At 46.9% G+C, this 18,189-nt stretch overlaps 4 protein-coding genes across 8 annotated transcripts; 3 read left to right on the forward strand and 1 right to left on the reverse strand.

The window, feature by feature from the left end:
* Positions 1-44: 44 nt before the first annotated feature.
* f9b (coagulation factor IXb) lies at positions 45-2,800 on the forward strand. Its single transcript, XM_077740258.1, has 8 exons — positions 45-126; positions 360-526; positions 669-693; positions 770-883; positions 947-1,078; positions 1,416-1,738; positions 1,806-1,950; positions 2,120-2,800. Exons 1-8 carry the CDS (start codon positions 51-53, stop codon positions 2,677-2,679), a joined length of 1,542 nt encoding a protein of 513 aa, XP_077596384.1. The 5' UTR covers positions 45-50; the 3' UTR covers positions 2,680-2,800.
* Position 2,801: 1 nt separating this feature from the next.
* On the reverse strand, positions 2,802-9,459 carry mcf2b (MCF.2 cell line derived transforming sequence b). 2 transcript variants are annotated; one of them, XM_077740257.1, is made up of 24 exons: positions 9,327-9,459; positions 8,509-8,643; positions 8,305-8,439; positions 8,093-8,242; positions 7,912-8,030; positions 7,736-7,850; positions 7,329-7,448; positions 7,057-7,248; positions 6,809-7,000; positions 6,536-6,728; positions 6,355-6,443; positions 6,195-6,295; positions 6,062-6,128; positions 5,882-5,997; positions 5,751-5,820; positions 5,580-5,672; positions 5,088-5,180; positions 4,898-5,023; positions 4,378-4,587; positions 4,184-4,276; positions 4,025-4,094; positions 3,941-3,959; positions 3,493-3,861; positions 2,802-3,350 (listed from the first exon to the last, which is right to left on the reverse strand). In XM_077740257.1, the coding sequence occupies exons 1-24, from the start codon at positions 9,375-9,377 to the stop codon at positions 3,269-3,271; spliced, it is 3,000 nt and encodes a 999-aa protein (XP_077596383.1). In that variant the 5' UTR covers positions 9,378-9,459; the 3' UTR covers positions 2,802-3,268. The 2 variants fall into 2 exon arrangements, with proteins under 2 accessions (XP_077596383.1, XP_077596382.1); XM_077740256.1 differs by having other exon boundaries at positions 4,378-4,626.
* Positions 9,460-11,240: 1,781 nt separating this feature from the next.
* LOC144212290 (arrestin-C-like) lies at positions 11,241-16,025 on the forward strand. Of its 3 annotated transcripts, none has more exons than XM_077740041.1 (16): positions 11,241-11,346; positions 11,805-11,835; positions 12,683-12,774; positions 12,844-12,888; positions 13,663-13,853; positions 13,997-14,056; positions 14,368-14,444; positions 14,518-14,653; positions 14,749-14,833; positions 14,902-14,974; positions 15,071-15,208; positions 15,297-15,380; positions 15,461-15,484; positions 15,568-15,617; positions 15,732-15,759; positions 15,848-16,025. In XM_077740041.1, exons 1-15 carry the CDS (start codon positions 11,253-11,255, stop codon positions 15,734-15,736), a joined length of 1,185 nt encoding a protein of 394 aa, XP_077596167.1. In that variant the 5' UTR covers positions 11,241-11,252; the 3' UTR covers positions 15,737-15,759; positions 15,848-16,025. The 3 variants fall into 3 exon arrangements, with proteins under 3 accessions (XP_077596167.1, XP_077596168.1, XP_077596166.1); XM_077740042.1 differs by having other exon boundaries at positions 15,732-15,751; positions 15,818-16,025; XM_077740040.1 differs by having other exon boundaries at positions 15,732-15,751.
* A 182-nt stretch (positions 16,026-16,207) lies between these two features.
* On the forward strand, positions 16,208-18,126 carry znrd2 (zinc ribbon domain containing 2). 2 transcript variants are annotated; one of them, XM_077740044.1, is made up of 4 exons: positions 16,208-16,315; positions 17,110-17,261; positions 17,341-17,425; positions 17,506-18,126. In XM_077740044.1, the coding sequence occupies exons 1-4, from the start codon at positions 16,300-16,302 to the stop codon at positions 17,979-17,981; spliced, it is 729 nt and encodes a 242-aa protein (XP_077596170.1). In that variant the 5' UTR covers positions 16,208-16,299; the 3' UTR covers positions 17,982-18,126. The 2 variants fall into 2 exon arrangements, with proteins under 2 accessions (XP_077596170.1, XP_077596169.1); XM_077740043.1 differs by having other exon boundaries at positions 16,266-16,315; positions 17,091-17,261.
* Positions 18,127-18,189: the final 63 nt, after the last annotated feature.

Here is an 18,189-nt window from a genome sequence, read left to right on the forward strand (position 1 = left end):
TCAGAGTAAACAGTGTGTGTTTTTGTACTTTGGATCGGAGTAGATAGAAGATGGCCTACATGCGGTTCTTTCTGTCATGGCTGCTAGCGTTCGGACTTCAGAATGTCGACGTCGAGGGAAACGCGGGTCAGTGACGCTTTCTATATCTCGGGCCTGATGTACCACCCATGAGTTGGAGAGGTCGTGACCTTTGGCCTCGTGACATTGGCTCCCGCAAAACATTATCTGTGGTGGGCGGGCAGTCTGCGATTTTGCTAGCTTGGCTTTGAGATGAAATTGTTGGAGTATTAGTTGTTTGGGGCCTGTTGTTAAAACTTTTGATGGGCTGAGCCTTTCAAAATAAAACTGACTTTGGCCAGGTGGCGTGATGGTGCCGCGGCAAAAAGCGTCGCAAGTTTTGAGCCGCCAACGGCGCTACAACAGCCCCTTTGAGGAAATGCGTCCGGGAAACATGGAGAGAGAATGCCGAGAGGAAATGTGTAACTTTGAGGAAGCCCGGGAGATCTTTGAGGATGAAAGCAAAACGGTATGCGCCTCCTATCAACAAAGTACTATCTTTTGAAAATACTAAATATTGCATCTAATTGAGTTCATCTGTATTTTGAAGTCCCTGTAATCAGGAATCATTTTCTGATATTCTTTTTACTGTTTTTTTTTTGTCATTTCAGATGACTTTCTGGGCAGGATACATTGGTAATATTACAAATGATATCTATTTTTTAAAACTTGAATAGCTGTCAAGTGTGCACCTTTCTTCGTGTTGTTCCAGATGGAGACCAGTGTAAACCGCCCCCCTGTAAAAATGGCGGCTCCTGCGAAGACGGCGTCAATTCCTACACGTGCTGGTGTAACGCCAACTTTACAGGAAAGAACTGCGAGATCGGTGAGCCTTTTTTCAGCCTTTTTTCAGACTAAATAAAAACACATTTTGCCTTTTTCCGGCCAGAAATCAGAAAGCAGTGTTCAGTCATCAATGGCGGCTGTTCTCACTTCTGCACCATGAAGTCAAACTTGGTGAATTGCCGCTGTCCGCTTGGATACCGACTCGGGCCCGACCGTAGAACCTGCGAGGCCAAAGGTGAAAACTTCTGGAAATTCCTTCCTATCTGATTCATATTGCAAAGAAATATCATCATAATAGTTTGAAAAAAGTTTTTCTTTGACTTTTAAGACATATTCATGCAAAATAGGTATACTTTTATACTTTTTAAAGGCGTCCAGACTAGTATTGGGTACCTTGGAACCGATTTGGGCATTGACATAAAACATGACTCCACTTACAAACAATTCCAGTCATGAATTTCATAAGTAGAGGTAGCGTTGCAGTTGTTAACTTGGCCACCAGTAGGCATTTTTTCACAACAATTTTGGCATCATGCTCTGTTTAAGTAAGAAAATATCTGTGTCCCGGGCAGGAGAGTTCAGCTGCGGACAGGCAGGTGCCGACTCTCGCCTGACGCCGCGGACGTCCAACCAGACTGCTGACGACCAGCCTGACGAGGTCATCCCGGACGAGTGGATGGACTACGAGGACGAGGACGTGCGGGGGGGCAATTTCACCGAGGACGTGCGGGCGGGCAATGCCACCGAGGCCTCGCCCAGTCGGCGCGTAAGGAGGCGATCCAAGAGGAATTTGATGCACTTCTTCCCGACGATTCCCACCATCATGGCGGCACAGAACAGCGACCAGAGGATTGTCGGCGGCTACGAGGGCAAAACGGGCGACGTCCCCTGGCAGGTATTATGTCATTGTGGACGACCACTGATCTGCTCGATCTGTCTGACCCCACTGGGTCTTCGCTCAGGTGGCCCTCATTTCCCGTTCCAAAGGGGTGGCGGACAAGGTTCCCTTCTGTGGTGGGTCGCTACTCGACGCCCTGTGGGTCATCACGGCGGCGCATTGCATCGTTGAGCACAGAATGACTGGAAACCAGTTTTTTGTGCGCCTAGGTGAGCAAGCCATACAAATTGCCTTGTTATTTGTGTGTGATTCTGTCTGGGTTTGTTTTGTTTGTGTACAGCAGGGGTAGGGAACCTATGGCCAGGGAGCCATATGTGGCTCATTCGATGGGTGTACTATATGGCTCTCCGCCTTTTTATATCATAACCTTCTTGTCAGGTGAGCACGACATTGACGTCCACGAGGGTTCGGAGCGCGACCACGAAGTGTCCCAGGAGCTGGTCCACAAATCGTACAAGTTCAAGAAGTCGCGCTTCAACCATGACGTGGCGCTCCTCAAACTGGCCACCCCGGTGGAGATGTCGGCATGGCGGCGTCCCGTCTGCCTGGGGCCCAGAGTTTTTTCCGAAAACCTCCTGATGGGGGCCGCCACCTCGGTGGTGAGCGGCTGGGGCCGCCTGCGGGATGGGGGCATCCAGTCCACCAGGTTACGCATTCTGGAGGTCCCGCCGGTGGAGCGCAACACCTGCAAGGCCAGCAGCCAGCAGCGCATCACCCCCTTCATGTTCTGTGCCGGTTTCCGGGACCGTAAAGAGGACGCTTGCCAGGGGGACAGCGGGGGGCCTCACGTTACTCTCCACCAGGGCACCTGGTTCCTCACGGGCATCATCAGCTGGGGCGAGGGATGCGCCAAAGCGGGAAAATATGGCGTTTATACGCGCCTCTCGCGATACTACCCCTGGATTAGCAATGCTACCGGCATTCATATGTATTCGTGAAAACTACTCCCAGATTCTTTTGAATGAACAGCCACTTTTTGGCCTTTTTTGAGCTTCCACTTTGTCTTTTGAGTTGAAATGTTCAAGCGACATTAAATGAGTGCTACGACCGCAAACAGGAGGACTTTTGTTTGTGCGCTTTATATTGTGATTCTTTCCGGGATCGACATAACACAAATGAACGAGATTGTATCGACCACAAGGGCAGCTGAACTAAAAAAAAACACAACACAAGCATTGGAAAGTGAAAATAAATCAATCAAAGCGACGTCTAATCCTAAAATCTGGATATGTTATCTTTCTTGGGCGCGCGTCTTTTATTTTTTTTGCGGGCGCCACCATTCTAGCCATCATACGTAAGGCACTTCTGACGCTCTTTTTGTGGACCGATTGACTGCCTTAGTTAGCTATTTGCGTACAAATTCTACAAACCTGGCACGAGTGTACAAAAACGGAGAACAACATGTTTGTGCGAGTAGCATTGGCACATGACGAGTTAACCGTGGTGGTGGTGATGATGGTGACAATGATGAGGAAGAGCTGATGCTGTGCTTTTCTGTGATGGACATTGCTCTGCTCTGATTGGCTCTCAGCATGTCTCTCCCAAAATCCTGTGCAGGTCCTCAGGCGAGACACGTCCCTCTTCGTTACTGTTGACGTTCCTCACCAGCCTGATGCCAAAGACAACCAATTCATTTTGACAGTTGTCCCTCAAAAATTTCCCCGGGCCTGCGTGGGTTTTCTCCGGGTACTCCCGGGTTTCCTCCCACATTCTAAAGACATACAGTTTAGGCTACGTTAGACATCACTCACCACATTCCATCCTCGTCGCGGCGTAGCAGTCGGATGACATCGCCGCACATAAAGATGATGTCATCAGCACTGGCCACGGCGCCAGCCACCTGGACTCGGTAACGACCCGCTGCTAACGGTGCAGGCTCGTCATCCTCATCCTCCTCATCATCGTCCTCCGAATCGGACATGTCGGAACCGTCCGTGGCCGCCCAGTCCTCCAAGCTGTCGCAGGCGGCCACCGAGTGCGGCGTATGGTCAGAGTGGGCGGGGCTGGTATTAAAAGTCTCCTCCCATCTGGTGGGGTGGGCGGCGCCGGAGGCCGAGGAGCTGCGAGTGACGGGAAGACACCCGGCGCAGCCTTCCCTCCGCTCGCAGGCCTCAGATGCACTGATTACAAGGTGATGGAGCAAAGGGCGCAGCTTAAACAGAAAGTACACCTTACTATGATGCATGGCAACTCACTCACCTGTCCATGATGCGGCTTTCTGACAGCAAGATCACAAGCAGGTTAGTTTGCATTGAAGGCAGGATCATTCATGGATGTTCTTACCTTGATGCTGTTGACTGATGATCTTCTGGATTTCGGCAATCCAGGTGACCTTGACCTCGGCGCTGGGAGCCTGTATGGATGTGAGGCACCAAAACAACTTTTTGGGATGCAAGGATCATGTGGGGTAATTCATCCCCATTTCTCAGAATGCAGGTGCACCTGAAGAATGTAGACTTCTTGCGTTCCTCTGTGGCAGAGTTCGAACTTCTTGTTGTCTCCTTTGACGTTCTCTGTCAAGCTCACCGAGTTCATCTGAGTGAGTTCAGGAAATGAATGAATGAATAAATGCTTCACCTGGCCGGCTGATTTACAATGTGCTGATTTGTTATCGTGAGTTTGTAGTGTGCGCGCACCCTGAGGCAGGACTTAAAGCTGTAGACGGGCGGGCGGCGGTGGTCGTCGCGGCGCTTGCAGCAGATCAGCGCCCGTTCGTAGAGGAAGACGTGGCGCTGGGCGGGTTTGAATCGCGCCAGCTCCCTCATGCGTGCTGCCCCCCTCTTATGGCTGATCCACACGCTGAAGCTGCCCTGGAGGAGCACCCGGCCCAGCAGGCCCAGCTCACCCTGGAACACGTCCGACCACACCCGGACCTCCGTTAGTGGCTGCAAGAGTTTTGTGTTCGTAGCAAAGATTAAATAGTGCTGTCTGTGGCTCCTCCTCAAATTGTAGGGGTTAGGGTTAGGGGTAGAGTTAGCGTTAGGCTTCCAATCACATATGTTTTGCTGAATGGTGAATATCCTACATTGTGACAAAACAAGTGTAATTGGCTTGTTTTTGGGCAAAATGGGATTACAACAATTAAGTTCTCTTGTGCTTTTTTTGGTTTATTTTACAAAGATATGCGATCGATTATGCTGTTTGGTTGACATCTACCTTGTACCCGACGATGGCGGTCTGGCGCATGGAGTCGTTGACCGACTTGAGTAAGCCCAGCATGCAGTCCAGCGCCTTCTGAAGCTGTGTATGGTACTGCGGCTCCAAGCAATGTTTCAAAAGTTCCTGTACGTACCCGCAAAAGAGCCGTCAGAAGTGGACAGGTGCTTCCTACCGGTGTAAGCAGTACCTTGAGGATGAGCTGGTACTTGGTCAGGCGCTGGATGGGTTTCAGGAGGTACGAGTCCAAAGAGAGCTTGTGCCCCAGCTTCTTCTGGCACTCCTGCGAGTTTGCATAGTTGATTTTTAGGTTTATGTTACGTATATACATCCACTACTAGAGCTGTAGTAGTACTACTAGTAGTAGTAGTAGTAGTAGTAGTAGTAGCAGCAGTAGTAGTACTACTACAAGTACTACTACTAGTAGTACTACTAGTAGTAGTAGTACTTGTAGTACTACTACTACTACTACTACTACTACTACTACTACTAGTAGTAGTAGTAGTAATAGTAGTAGTAGTAGTAGTAGTAGTACTACTAATACTAGTAGTAGTACTACTACTACTAATAGTAGTAGTACTACTACTAATACTAGTAGTAGTACTACTAGTAGTAGTAGTAGTAGTAGTAGTAGTATTAATAGTACTACTACTAGTAGTAGTAGTCACGTGCGTACACTCACCTGAAAGAAAGCAGAGTCCGAGCACTGTCGCCATAGCGCCTCGGAACGTGGCTTATTCTGGCAGTACTGCTCATACATCTGGAACTTCTCCTTCTACACACACACACACACACACACACACAAAACACTATTAGAGGGACCACCTATGTCAGCAAGGCACGTGGTCCTCACCCTCTCCAGAAAACACTGGCCCACGCGTTCTGGTGCGTGTAGGCAACCCTGGAGGTCCCGCAGGAAAGTTCTGAGAAGGAAGACCAATGGGCGTCCGGGCCTCGAGAGGGCAAAGTGAAGTCTAGCATTACCTGCTGTGAAACTGGTATATCTGGGGCATGTTTCCAAACAGAACGTCCTTGTGACTTTGCAGGAGCGATGGTAGGAGATCATTGGCCGACGGGTCCTCCATCTCTGCCCTGTAGCCCTGAAGGTGGACCTCAGCACATCAGTGCCCGACCCAAAAAGCGACCCATGTCCCCCGCGCTCACCAGGAGGACGGCAAGGAGCTGCTCCACGTAGATCTTTTCGGTGGAGAGGAGCTCCTTCATGATGCGACTGTAAAATTTGAAGTCATGAAGTTCCACCGTTTGGGCTTTTGAAGTCAATCTGACCAGTACTTGCCTGGTCACTTGATCCGCCCCTTCTTCCACTTCTGAGTCGCTATCGGGTGCGGATCCGTATAGAGAACTTCGGTTTCCTTGGTAGTCGTGCATCACTTCTATCTGCACTCACCACAACGGACGAGTAAGTCGCACAAATGGGCCAGCGTGTTCGTACGCACCTTTCGCCGGCTGCCGGTCCTCCTGGAGGTTCGTTTTCCGGGAAGGAGGTCAAAGGAGAACCTGGAGTTGAGAAGGTTGAAGTCCACACCTGAAGATATCATACAAGCAGATTCCAATTGGAATCTGATCCAGCATGTGACTCAAAATGGAAGTCAAACATTGATTCATTCACAAAGTTACCGTGTTTTGGCGAGAAGAGGGGTGTCTTGGCTCCGGCAGCTTCGGGGGTCTCCGTCAACTCGGCTTCAGGCCTCGGGGCCACCGGCTGGATGGGTCTGACTCTGACGTCAACCATCTTGCGAAGACACTGCTCCCTGTTGCGTATCATGGCCTTCATGGACGCCAGCTTCTCCGTCACCATGGCGATTTGACTCTGGCAACAATAAGGTCAGCAGTAGGAAACAACCTACTGTCACTCTCTGACATGACTTTGCGGCCAATAGGGGGCGCTACCTGTAGCTGGGGTGTCAGAATGGCCTCAAACTCCAGACTGAGGATATCCTGTTTGTTGTCTAGCATATCAGGCGCCCCCTCCTGGTGACAGCTCAGATAACGCAAGGCCTCCTGTGCACCTTCTCGACTCTGGAAGTGGTCAACCATCTGACTGGCCAGGAGGTATGCGCCTTCGTCACACCACCGCAATGCCTGCGAGCGAGGTGTGTGAGACCCCGCCCACAATCCACTTCTCCACGCCCACTTACTCGATCGAGTCGTAAAAGCAGGTCCCTGGCTCGTGCTAGCGTGGCATGCTTGCCACGCAGGCCGCCACTTATGACATCACAGAGGTGACGCAGCTCGTTGCAGCGCTGCATGATGAGCGCCAGAGCATAATGATGGCAGGCGGCCAACTGGTGGCCCTGCAACATTAGAACCTGAGCACGGGACATGGCTTCCTGAACACATGCAAAACAAAACAAAAACAGGGATAAGCTTTTTTTTCAGTGCAGGTTGTGTGGCTAAGTGTCTGTGAGACCTCTGCATGTTGCTCCAGAAAACGAAGATCTTTGATCAGCTGTTCGGTCTGGAGCAATGTGCTCCCCACGCTTGGGATGGCCCTCTCCTCGGCGGCCATCTTTTCCAACTCCTCCTCCATCTACATAAACGTATACACATGATGGTTTTAGGTTGGCAACATGGAAACAGAACTCGAGGGGGCCCTGTATGACCTTTGACATGCAGACTATAATGAGAAATACTATTTTTTTATGCTAAGTAAACATCACACTTAGACATGCCCGCTTTTATAGTTAGAGAACATAATAAAATGAAGACATTAAAGTTAACAGAGTTAGCATCATTCTCAATATTGTAATATATGTTTGTTTTAGAGTGCAAATTTGACTGTAAATGGATTGTGTTGAAGATTTGACATGGACATACCTGTTGAAAATTGCTCTCGTAGAGGAGGAGCTGATGGTACTGTTGCATCTTCAGGTGGTGCTTCTCAAAAAAGCCATCAAAGGCTTCCTCCATGTCACGCAACTGAGCCAAAAGCCTGCATACACAATCGACCTTTCAGTCAAGTAGATGACAACCTCGCCAATCCATCCGTTGACCTTTGAACTGTGGCCAATTCTGAGCTGACATCCTCATCTTCCTCCGCCTTGGACACCCGCAGTGTCTCCAGGTTGTCCAAAAGAAGACGTCCTTCCTTCAGCACCCCAACAATGTCCTCCTAAGACGTAACCAGTGGAGATCAGAACCTCGATAATAACTCTACGAGGACAATGGCGACACCTTCATGTGGCGATATCGCCGAGTATGCGAGCGGAGGAGAAAGTCCACGGCGTCGGCCTTGTCCGGAAGCTCGTTGTCGGATAGTTCGGAGCCAAAGCCTTGCAGGAGGTGTGCCGCGTCCTTCACGGTCACGGCGAACGTCTCGATGGCCTAAGGACGCCAAGCTGTAGCGTTTAAGGTTTCAAATTTTTCTCCGGCCTGAATGGGCTCACCGAGCGCAGGACGATCCAGTCGCCGCGACACCGCTCGGCGCCACCGCCGCCGCCGCCGCCACCGCGCACGTCTGAAGTCAGGCGGTTATCGTCGATGTAGCGGAGCAGGTCGCCCACCGAGCGTAGCATCACCACCTGTCAATCAAAGCGTGTCTCGACACCCCGTGGCGCCCCGGGTGTGTGTCCATGGCGCTGGAGCGTTACCGGCATCTTGAACATGAAGTCGTCGTGGCTAAAACGGAAGCCCAGGTCCGTGCTTGAGGATGGGCTGGGGGCAGAGCTTTGCAAGGTGGAGGGGCGGAGAACCAAGACCAGGTGCAGGTTGCCGGGGAATGATGTCTGATGGGGTCAAGAGAAGAACAAAATAATGGGCCATATGAATAAAAAGTGATGTATTTTCATTGTCTATTTAAAAGAAATTTACTGCTTTCTGAATGCTAATCCAAAACTAGGCTAACTCCGATGTTGGTCCCTCCATTATCTGGCTTACTTAATTAAAAGAAAATGTATTGACAAGGGTGGACTTAATTTTTCCAAATGAGGAGACTGATTGGATGCCAAACCTGGATTGGTCATTCTCATCAAAGTTTTATCAACAGAAATCAAAGAAACAAGTATTTGCTATTGACACATTGTTAAAATCAGCAAATTTTGAGCACAAAAAAATGCTATCAGGACATCCTTAACTCAAATTTCCAAAAAATTACATTCATTCTGAATTCCTATCATCAATCGAGTAACCTGACAATGATTATAATTACCATTGATCGCACCTCAACTTTATTCTGCCAAATATCAGAATCAATAAAATCCAAAAAAATATGTATAAATTGAGTGGAGTGGTATTAAAGTGATAAAGCAACCCATGACATCGTCGCATCACTCCCACTCTGCTCGTGATGTCATAACGTGACTCCGCGCCTGCAGTGTTTCTCACGCACACACCCGCACTTTTGTCAAGGTGACGTGCACATGCTTGCATTGCAGCGTGTTCGCCCCTCCATCCTTTGCGGGGGACTTACCGCAGCGCGGCGTAGACGCGGGAATCCCCATTGGGGTCTAGACTCGGCCATGGATGCCCTTTCTTTCTCTTCGGTTATCCGGCCGGGAAGTCTGCAGTGGGACAAGCGATGGAGGAGGAGGAGGACGAAGAAGAAGAAGTGTGCATGCGCGCTAGGATCCAACCCGCAGTACCCGGACGGGAGGGTGGGGGGGAGAACGGGAGGAAAGCGGAGGGGAGCGGAGGGGAGGTGGTCAATCCTCTGCACCAAGCTGCGACCCACCTGAACACGTTGCCCTGACGTCAAAGTCAACGTCGCTGGGACGTCATAGCGCATGAAAACTGCTTGATTTTGTTCCTTCTTGTTTTGTATACACTCCATTTTTGGAAGGATTGGGAAATATAATATTTATTTATCATTCAGCTGACTTTGGGAAAATATGCGCAAGATTGCTCGCCAGTCAGCCGAAGGGCAGACAGATGATGACCAAACGCACTCTGGGATGTTGGAGTACCCGTATAAAAACCAACACAGGCTAAGAGAAAACATGTAGGAAGGTCCAAACCTGAAATTGAACCCTCGAACTCTGAACTGTGAGGCCGATATGCTATCCACAAGGCTGATAATGACAAAAGTATATATTCTATGTTTTATATGTCAAAGTAATACATAAAAAATAGAATCTCATATTCAAATATTTGATTATTTAATGTTTGAAAAATGTTATTTGCTCAAAATGACTTTCCAACAGCACAACATGTCTTCAAATATGTTTTTTTAATTGATATTGAATGTTTATGTGAATACATATTTTTTTATTCTGTCTAATAAATGAGAGTTATCCTAAATAGTAGAACCACATAGTATTTGTTAAAAAAAAAAAACAATGATCACTATTTTAGAATACAAATGACGACATTAGAAACTTGTTTAATTTGAATTGAGGAAGAAAAACAAAGATATAATTGTGTAGGCTTTGTGTTAATCTTCCTTCCCCCCTAGAGGTTGGCTTTTGATTTTCTGGCACGTTCCCGAGACGACGTCCAAATAACAGGTTTAGCGGCGCCGCGTCAGCGCGGTGGGAATCCTAATTGTGCACGCGCGAGACAGATTTAGGAGCTCTGAGAATGTCCACATTGATCCGTGACAGCTCGCAAATACTCTCCCATTTATTTTAAGCCACGGCACAAAATAGGCGACAAACATTTCAAGGAAGGCCTCAAGCTAAAAGGAGCTTTGTTTGCATCACAAGCACCTTTTTGGGCTTATACAAAAACAACAACAAAAGATTTGACAGACAATTTTCATTATTTTTTTGATATATTCTATTTAGCAACGTGCTGGCATTCACCAGCGATAAAACATTGGCTAAAACACCAAATAAAATAAAAAATAATCATTGAATAACCAGAACAAGGTTTTGATTCCATTTACCGGTTTGAATTCGGAATACAAATTGAAAGTTAAATTCCAACTTTTGATTTCACTTTTCTACAATTTAACATTTTTCATCAAATTTCCCATGAGATGATTTGTACTAATTTTGAAGTAATATATCATTTGTCATCATTTATCTACATACACATTCATATAAAATCCTCATAAAAAAACGGTATGCCCTCGCCCTCATCCTCACCCACATCCTCGCCCACACCCTCACCCACACCCACACCCAATGAGCATTTTTTGCAACCATTTTTCCATTCAACGCCACCCGTGGACGACGGAACGCGCCCCGGGGTCAAAGTGAGCCGTGCACTTGATCCCCAAGCAATTTGTCGTATCTCCGTGGATTATTTAGAACTCTTTTGTGTTCCAAAAGCGACTGATAGCTTGATGGGATTAAGCGGCCGGCCAGGCCAACGCGCCAAGATTCGACCGGCCGGGGCCCTTAAGCCACTGTGCCCGCCGACCCCCCCACCCCACTATCCCCGCCCCCCTACCTGGATGCCACTGTATATAAGAGGCTACTTTTCAGGCTTCAGCGACACTCTCGCTGGCTCTTACGCATTCCTGCGACCTCCTGCGAACATCCCATCAAGTAAGAATTGCTCTCACTCGCGCAACATTTGCTATCCTGATGACATTTGATCCATGAAATTTAACACTTGATATTTTTTTAAGTTGTAACTGTCAATTATTTGACAAAATGAAAACTTTGCGCTGTCCTACTTGTTCATTCATTGACCACTGTCAATGGGAATCATTGATCTGTAGACATTGATGGAAAAACAGATGGTTACATTTATATATCGTGGACGCTAATTTCTTTTGCCGTGCAGATTTAGCCCGCACGCCATTAATTCCCCGAATCGATGATCCGGTTAAAACTCCGCGAATAGCGACGTGCTCATCATCAATCACGTCGCGCTAATCCCGAAGGTTGGGATTAACCTGGCGTGATCTCCACGCCGTGTCTTCACCAATGATGCCGTCCAATAACTACAAACGGGTCACTGAGTGATGCTCTTTTCTTCTTGTGTCTTTTTGATTCCTCAGACCGCTTCCAGACAATTACGAACATGTCAAAGTGAGTCGTGACATGTACCCCGAAATACTTGAGTGTGTCTTTGTTTGTGTGTGTGTGTGTGTGTGTGTGTGTGTGTGTGTGTGTGTGTGTGTGTGTGTGTGTGTGTGTGTGTGATTTGACTGGAACACTTAAATCCATAGTGTATGTGTCAAAGTGGTGGGCCTGCTTTGTGCAGCCTGTGTAAGTAAATTGTGTGTTGACATCATGTTTATTACTAAAAGTGATATGTATGTGTGTACATATATATATATATATATATATATATATATATATATATATATATATATATATATATATATATATATATATATATATATATATATATATATATATATATATATATATATATATATATATATATATATATATATATATATATATATATATATATATATATATATATATATATATATATATATATATATATATATATATATATATATATATATGTGTGTGTGTGTTTTAAAGTAAAACAAATTAAAAAGGTAAATATTTCCCATAGTTTTCTTCATATTTTTTCATTTTCTGAAGCGCTTTTCCTCACTACGGCCGTGGGGGGTGCTGGAGCCTATCCCAGCTGACTTTGGGCACGGCTTTAAAAAAAGGCTTGTGGTCAAGTGGGATCTGCTTCAAGTAGCTGACAGCCGCTCAATGTAACATAAAAAGGTCAAAGTGTGGTCAAACTTATTTTGAAGAAGCCACTAAGCCTGACCCGAGGCGACCGTTCAATCCACGCAAGGCCGGCCGGGACCTCCGGCTCCACATGGCCACATTCACCCATCCGCTGGGATTAACTTTGCTTCTGTCATGGCCGTCCAAAGCCCAAATGGTGTTTTTCTTTGCGCAGAGTTTTCAAGAAGACGAGCGGCAACGGTGGCCTGACGCTCTACTTGGGAAAGAGAGACTACGTGGACCACGTCACCAGTGTGGACCAAGTTGGTGCGTCACTGCCTTTTTCCTTGCATTGGTTTGTACGACCAATGGGGTGACGTTACACTTGTCTTCTAGATGGGGTTGTCAAGTTGGACACCTCAAACTTTGGGGACAGAAAAGGTAAGTATTGAGTCACAATGTGTGAAAGCGCAGTCAAATAAATGCACAGCATATCCAAAAAAAATGAACAAGACTGCACTAATAGATACATTTTACATGTCGAAAATGAATTTCTGACTCAATGTTTTGGCAATTTCTTGTTATTCCCCCCAAAACAATGCATTTGGGAACAGACAATTTTTTCAGCCAATTCTGGTTATGACATCACAACCAGAATATATTATCATGTCTCACTTTCTCATGCTGCTAGGTACTGCAAGTAGACAGAATGATAGCATTCTAGCAGACTGCAAAAGTCTGTCATTTTATCATCATTTTATTTCATTTTGTTTATTCCGACATTCATTCATTCATTTTCCGAACCGCTTTTCCTCACAAGGTTTGTGGGGGAGCCGAATCCGGACTGAAACGTATGCCAGAATAGAATTGTTTTTTTTAATCATTATAAATACATGCATGAATGAATACAACTTTTATTTCCATTATTATTCAGTATTATTGAACTCACTGCATGCCATTGACGGCAATAAAGGCCCCGTTCATTTAAACTAATAGGACTGCCTTTATATGCTTATCTTTAATTCCATTGACTGTACTTAATCCCCAATCCATTTAGACTGGGAAGCTTGGGCCTTCCCAGTCTGATTGGATCATTCACTACCAATAACGCTAATAGATGTCTATTGCATTTGGAATGAGAGTTGTCAGTGATGATTTGAGTCACCACGCCAACACGCTAACATGCTCCTGATGCGCTCGCCCGGCCGTCGGCAGTCTTTGTGCAGCTGGCTTGCGCCTTCCGCTATGGCAGCGACGACCTGGACGTGATGGGCCTGTGCTTCCGCAAGGACATTTGGATCCAACACGTTCAGATCTACCCGGACGATCACAAGCCGGCCCTCAGCGCCATGCACGACACCCTCCTCAAGAAGGCCGGAGACGACGCACGTCCATTTTCCTTTCAAGTACGACTAATATAAACATGAGGGATTGAATTCAATGCTGTTATTATCATTACACAAGTAGAATGAGATTTAAAGCTGCACCACAAAGTGCACAAATAACAAGTTGTGTCCTTGTTTGTTTGTTTTTTTGTTTGTTTGTGCAGATTTCTACCAACCTTCCGTGTTCTGTGTCGCTTCAGCCGGGCCCTGATGACAAGGGCAAGGTACGTATATGTGCAAAAATAGCCTCAAAAGAAGAAAAAAAGAGAGAAAAACAGCAAATATTATTTAAAAAGCTTCATTGGAATGAAGGAAGAACATACAAAATATAATCAGATATAAGGGTAAGGGTAATAAAAATTGGGAGTGAAGAGGAAAAAGTGGGGATTAACATGGAAAATATGATTTAATATGGAAGGGGATAAAGAAAAATGGGGAATTTGAAAGTATTAAAGATAAAAAATGATACATGTATTATAAAAAAGGGATAGAAGGCCTTCAAAATTTGAATCTTTTGTGGTTTTATTTGCTTCAGGCCTGCGGTGTGGACTTTGAGGTCAAGACATACCTGGCCAACGAAAAGTCCAATGCTGACGAAAAGATTGAAAAGAAGTAAGTGTGTTGCCATCCGCCGGTGCGGTGCACGTGGCGGCCACGGCGTTAACGGTGGGCACGTTTCCCGCAGGGACACGGCGCGCCTGATCGTGCGCAAAGTCCAGTATGCGCCGTCCCAAGTAGGCGCTGGGCCTAAGACGGAAGTCTGCAAGAACTTCATGATGTCCGACAAGCCTGTTCACCTGGAGGTGTCTTTGGACAAAGATGTAAACGAGTCTTTTCAAATAGGACATATTTTGATAAGATATCAAATATATTATACTCCCAGATCAAAAGTTAAAGGATATTTTATTTGGTGCAGTTGTACTTCCACGGCGAGAATATCCCCATCAAGGTGAAAATCAACAACGAGAGTAACAAAATGGTAAAAAAGATTCAGGTGACGGGTAAGTACAGCGCCATGCCTCGTCCAAAGTCAGGTGGGGTCACTCAAGGTCATCCATTCTTTTCTCAGTGGAGCAAACTACTGACATCGTCCTCTACTCTGCTGACAAGTACACTAAGTGTGTCTTCACCAAGGAATTTGGGTAGGTGGCCCTCTGTTTTTTTTGTCAGGAAAATACAAAAATATACATGAAAAATGCATTTTTTATTCATTGAAAATCCACAATGTTTATTTCCAGTGAGACGGTGGAGGCGGGCGGAACCCTGGAAAGCACCCTGAATATCGTACCGCTGCTATCCGAGAACAAGGAGAAACGCGGTCTGGCGCTGGATGGACGCCTCAAGGACGAGGACACCAACCTGGCCTCCACCACCATGTGAGACCGACATGATTTTTGCTCACTTTCATTAACGATGATAAACATCTCATCCAGCCAATGAGTGAATCATCTCATCCCTTCCCAGGTTGCGTCAAGATGTGGAGAGGGAAGTACTGGGAATTTTGGTGTCCTACAAGCTCAAAGTCAACTTGATGGTGGCCGGAGGAGGGTGAGTGCTCGCTCCACCAAATTTCAATACATTGTTAGCCTAGCATGCTAACGTGTTTTTTTTTTTTTGTATTCCCACAGCTTGCTGGGAGGACTGACTTCCAGGTTTGGAAATTCTGATTCTTGTCCATCTTTCTGCATGCCCAGCTCGTTTTCACCCACATTTTTTTGTTTTCCTTTCTTCACAGTGACGTCACCGCCGAGGTGCCAATTATGCTCATGCACCCCAAACCTGAAGGTGAGGTCATTGGAAGTCCATCACTGTCAATGACAGTGATTGACTAGTTGTCTAATTTTCAACATGACTCATGTTGGTCCTTCTCTGTCTTTGTATACTTTCCGTCTCGAGCAGAATAAAAGCCTCGCTTTCACGTGAGTAGGTTGTAAAATGTCACTTTATATGAAAATATTGATCTTTTAGGGTCATTTTTATTGCAGTGATTGATGTGCGTTTCGTGTTTTGTTCAGAGAGGAACCCAGCGGGGCCCGCAAGCACACACAGGTGAAACATGGGGACCCAAAAACTCAGGAGAATATCCTCTTAAATATTTCCATGCGTGTCTCATTGTTATTCCAATGTGTATCATGTAACCCTCACAGTGTGTTCCTGCTTGGTGTTGTCAAATTAAACATTTAAATGTCATAATATTTGTCTTTTCTTGGGTTTGTTATTGATCTGTTATCTGAATAACAGCAAATCTCCTTTTTTGTCCAGATGCTTCAACGCTGACTTTAAATATTCTCCCCTAAATAAAAGAAAATAAACAAAATTGTCAGTTTGAGTGCAAAATCCAGGCCGTTGACCTACAGTTTCATCCGAGTCCACAAGGCGGCAGGAGCGCCCTTACGACGTAAAACCAGAGAATAAAATTGTGACGTCGTTACGCTGTACGTAGGGACGTGCGGCGCCGCGCAGCAACATGTCGCTTAATGGAGGTTTGTAGCTTTGTTTTCTTGTTTGTTTGTCACTCCGTAAACGCATCAAGCGCTCGGGTGGACATCGGTAACACGGTCAACTCCATTTTTAACGTTCTCGGTTGTCTACTGACTTGTTTACCTAACGTTTGAGCGGCCAATGTTAGCGAGGTATTCCTCGCTAGCCAGTTTACCACAGTTGACTTAAGTGCTAATCGTTCTCGCTGTAAAAGTTGCGTTTGTTGGCCATAGGCAGTGTCGCAAAGAACTACCGAGACACTTAAACGGGCTTCATCGAGTTAGTTTGCCGTTTTGTGGTCCACTTGGATTGCGTGGCGAGCCCCCGTCTGGTGCCCTCAAAGTATCCCACAATGCATCTTAAATAGTGGTGGGCCGTCTTCCTTCCGCCATCGCCGGGGGTACTTGGCAAACCTCTGCATGTCTTAAAATCCGCTGTACAAAGTAGTCCGTTTTGGCTACTCTCAAACTTTTTCGCCCACTATCAACGCTCAAATCAAATTTATTTTCGAGTAGCATTACCAGGAATATCAAAATAAAAGAAGTTCCATGTAAGCAGATGTCATAATTAAGGGGAAAACTATACCACTTACAAATTATTCAAAATTGGAATGCCTGTGGGTGAAATATACATCGAATCTATTAAATACTACTAATATAAAAATATCAGAAATGCTAATGGCATGGAAATTAACAATGGGACTTCTTCTGAATAATTGGGATAATGTCCGACCGATGACGTTATTCGTCATATTTAAATTCCGCAAAATTAATTTAGGACCTGTGTCAACTTACAGAGGAGGAAGATTTCGAGTGGGAACCCCCGACCGAGGCTGAGATGAAGGTGATCCAGGCCCGCAGGGAGCGACAAGACAAGATCAGCAAAGTCATGGGGGACTACCTCCTCAAAGGCTACAAGATGTTGGGCGAATGCTGTGACGTGTGCGGGGTAAATCCAGCTCCTTCTTTTGACACACGCACGTGCACGGGATGCCATTTTGTGTCATCGTGCCGTTATTTGTTTTCAGACCATTTTGCTGCAGGACCGCGCACACAAGAACTATTGTGTCTCGTGTCAGGAGCTGGACTCTGACGTTGACAAGGACAACCCCGGTAAAAGACGCTCCACAAAGCCATTCTGTTAATTCATGCGTGACATCATTTTCCTGACGTTTTCTCGGGTGTCATTTCAGCCCTCAACGCTCAGGCGGCGCTGTCCCAGGTTCGAGAGAGGCGGCTGGCGGCTCAATCCCCTGCGCCGTCCGATCCGGCGCACGTCAACGGCGACGCTGACAACGCCGGCGATGCCAACAACACCGCCGACCGCGTTAGCAGCGCCGTCCCCCAGCCCCGACCGGAGCACTGCGAGGGCGCAGCGGCCGGAGGTAGGATGGTTCCTCCCCCGCCGGCGGCTGCCCCGACGCCCCCGTCGCCCGCTGTGGTCGTCCCGGGGGTTGCCGCCGTCCCCGCCGCGGCCCCGAGCGCCGCCGCCCGTCCGGCGGTCATGCGGCCGGTGCTGCGGGACGCCGAGGAGGCGGTGCTGAGCAAGATGCGCTGGGCCACTAACCAACTGCAAAGTTGTGCCTCCCTGGAGTCGAGCATCCAGCTGTGCAGTTTGATTTCGAGCTGCGCCGCCTCGCTGCGGAGCCTACGGGAGATTAGCCAGTGATGCTGCGCCCGTTGCCTTTTGAACTCTTAGGTGGGCCACGCCTGACAGTTCAAGTGTCAAATGGCGTGGGTGAGTTTTGTTGTTTTTGTAAGTTATTTTGTCTTCAAAAAAAAAAACATTTGGCCATTAAAATGATTCCAGTGAAGTTTCTGTCAGGTCACGTTTTATTATTCGTGCTCATAAAAGGGTCAAATTTAGCACTGTACAA

The sequence above is a fragment of the Stigmatopora nigra genome, chromosome 19 (assembly GCF_051989575.1).
Source record: "Stigmatopora nigra isolate UIUO_SnigA chromosome 19, RoL_Snig_1.1, whole genome shotgun sequence".
Taxonomy (NCBI): Eukaryota; Metazoa; Chordata; class Actinopteri; order Syngnathiformes; family Syngnathidae; genus Stigmatopora; species Stigmatopora nigra.

Excerpts from the sequence above, each read along its gene's own strand:
- f9b (XM_077740258.1), top strand. The coding sequence starts at position 51 with ATGGCCTACATGCGGTTCTTTCTGTCATGGCTGCTAGCGTTCGGACTT. Across the intron at positions 127-359 it reads CGACGTCGAGGGAAACGCGG|GTGGCGTGATGGTGCCGCGG; the intron begins GTCAGTGACGCT and ends GACTTTGGCCAG. Across the intron at positions 694-769 it reads TTTCTGGGCAGGATACATTG|ATGGAGACCAGTGTAAACCG; the intron begins GTAATATTACAA and ends GTGTTGTTCCAG.
- znrd2 (XM_077740043.1), top strand. Across the intron at positions 17,262-17,340 it reads AATGCTGTGACGTGTGCGGG|ACCATTTTGCTGCAGGACCG; the intron begins GTAAATCCAGCT and ends ATTTGTTTTCAG. Across the intron at positions 17,426-17,505 it reads CGTTGACAAGGACAACCCCG|CCCTCAACGCTCAGGCGGCG; the intron begins GTAAAAGACGCT and ends GTGTCATTTCAG.
- LOC144212290 (XM_077740041.1), top strand. The coding sequence starts at position 11,253 with ATGCCACTGTATATAAGAGGCTACTTTTCAGGCTTCAGCGACACTCTC. Across the intron at positions 11,836-12,682 it reads ACAATTACGAACATGTCAAA|AGTTTTCAAGAAGACGAGCG; the intron begins GTGAGTCGTGAC and ends TTCTTTGCGCAG. Across the intron at positions 14,975-15,070 it reads GTCTTCACCAAGGAATTTGG|TGAGACGGTGGAGGCGGGCG; the intron begins GTAGGTGGCCCT and ends GTTTATTTCCAG.
- mcf2b (XM_077740256.1), bottom strand. The coding sequence starts at position 9,377 with ATGGCCGAGTCTAGACCCCAATGGGGATTCCCGCGTCTACGCCGCGCT. Across the intron at positions 8,031-8,092 it reads GGCGATATCGCCACATGAAG|GAGGACATTGTTGGGGTGCT; the intron begins GTGTCGCCATTG and ends GTTACGTCTTAG. Across the intron at positions 5,998-6,061 it reads AGCTCCTTGCCGTCCTCCTG|GGCTACAGGGCAGAGATGGA; the intron begins GTGAGCGCGGGG and ends GTCCACCTTCAG.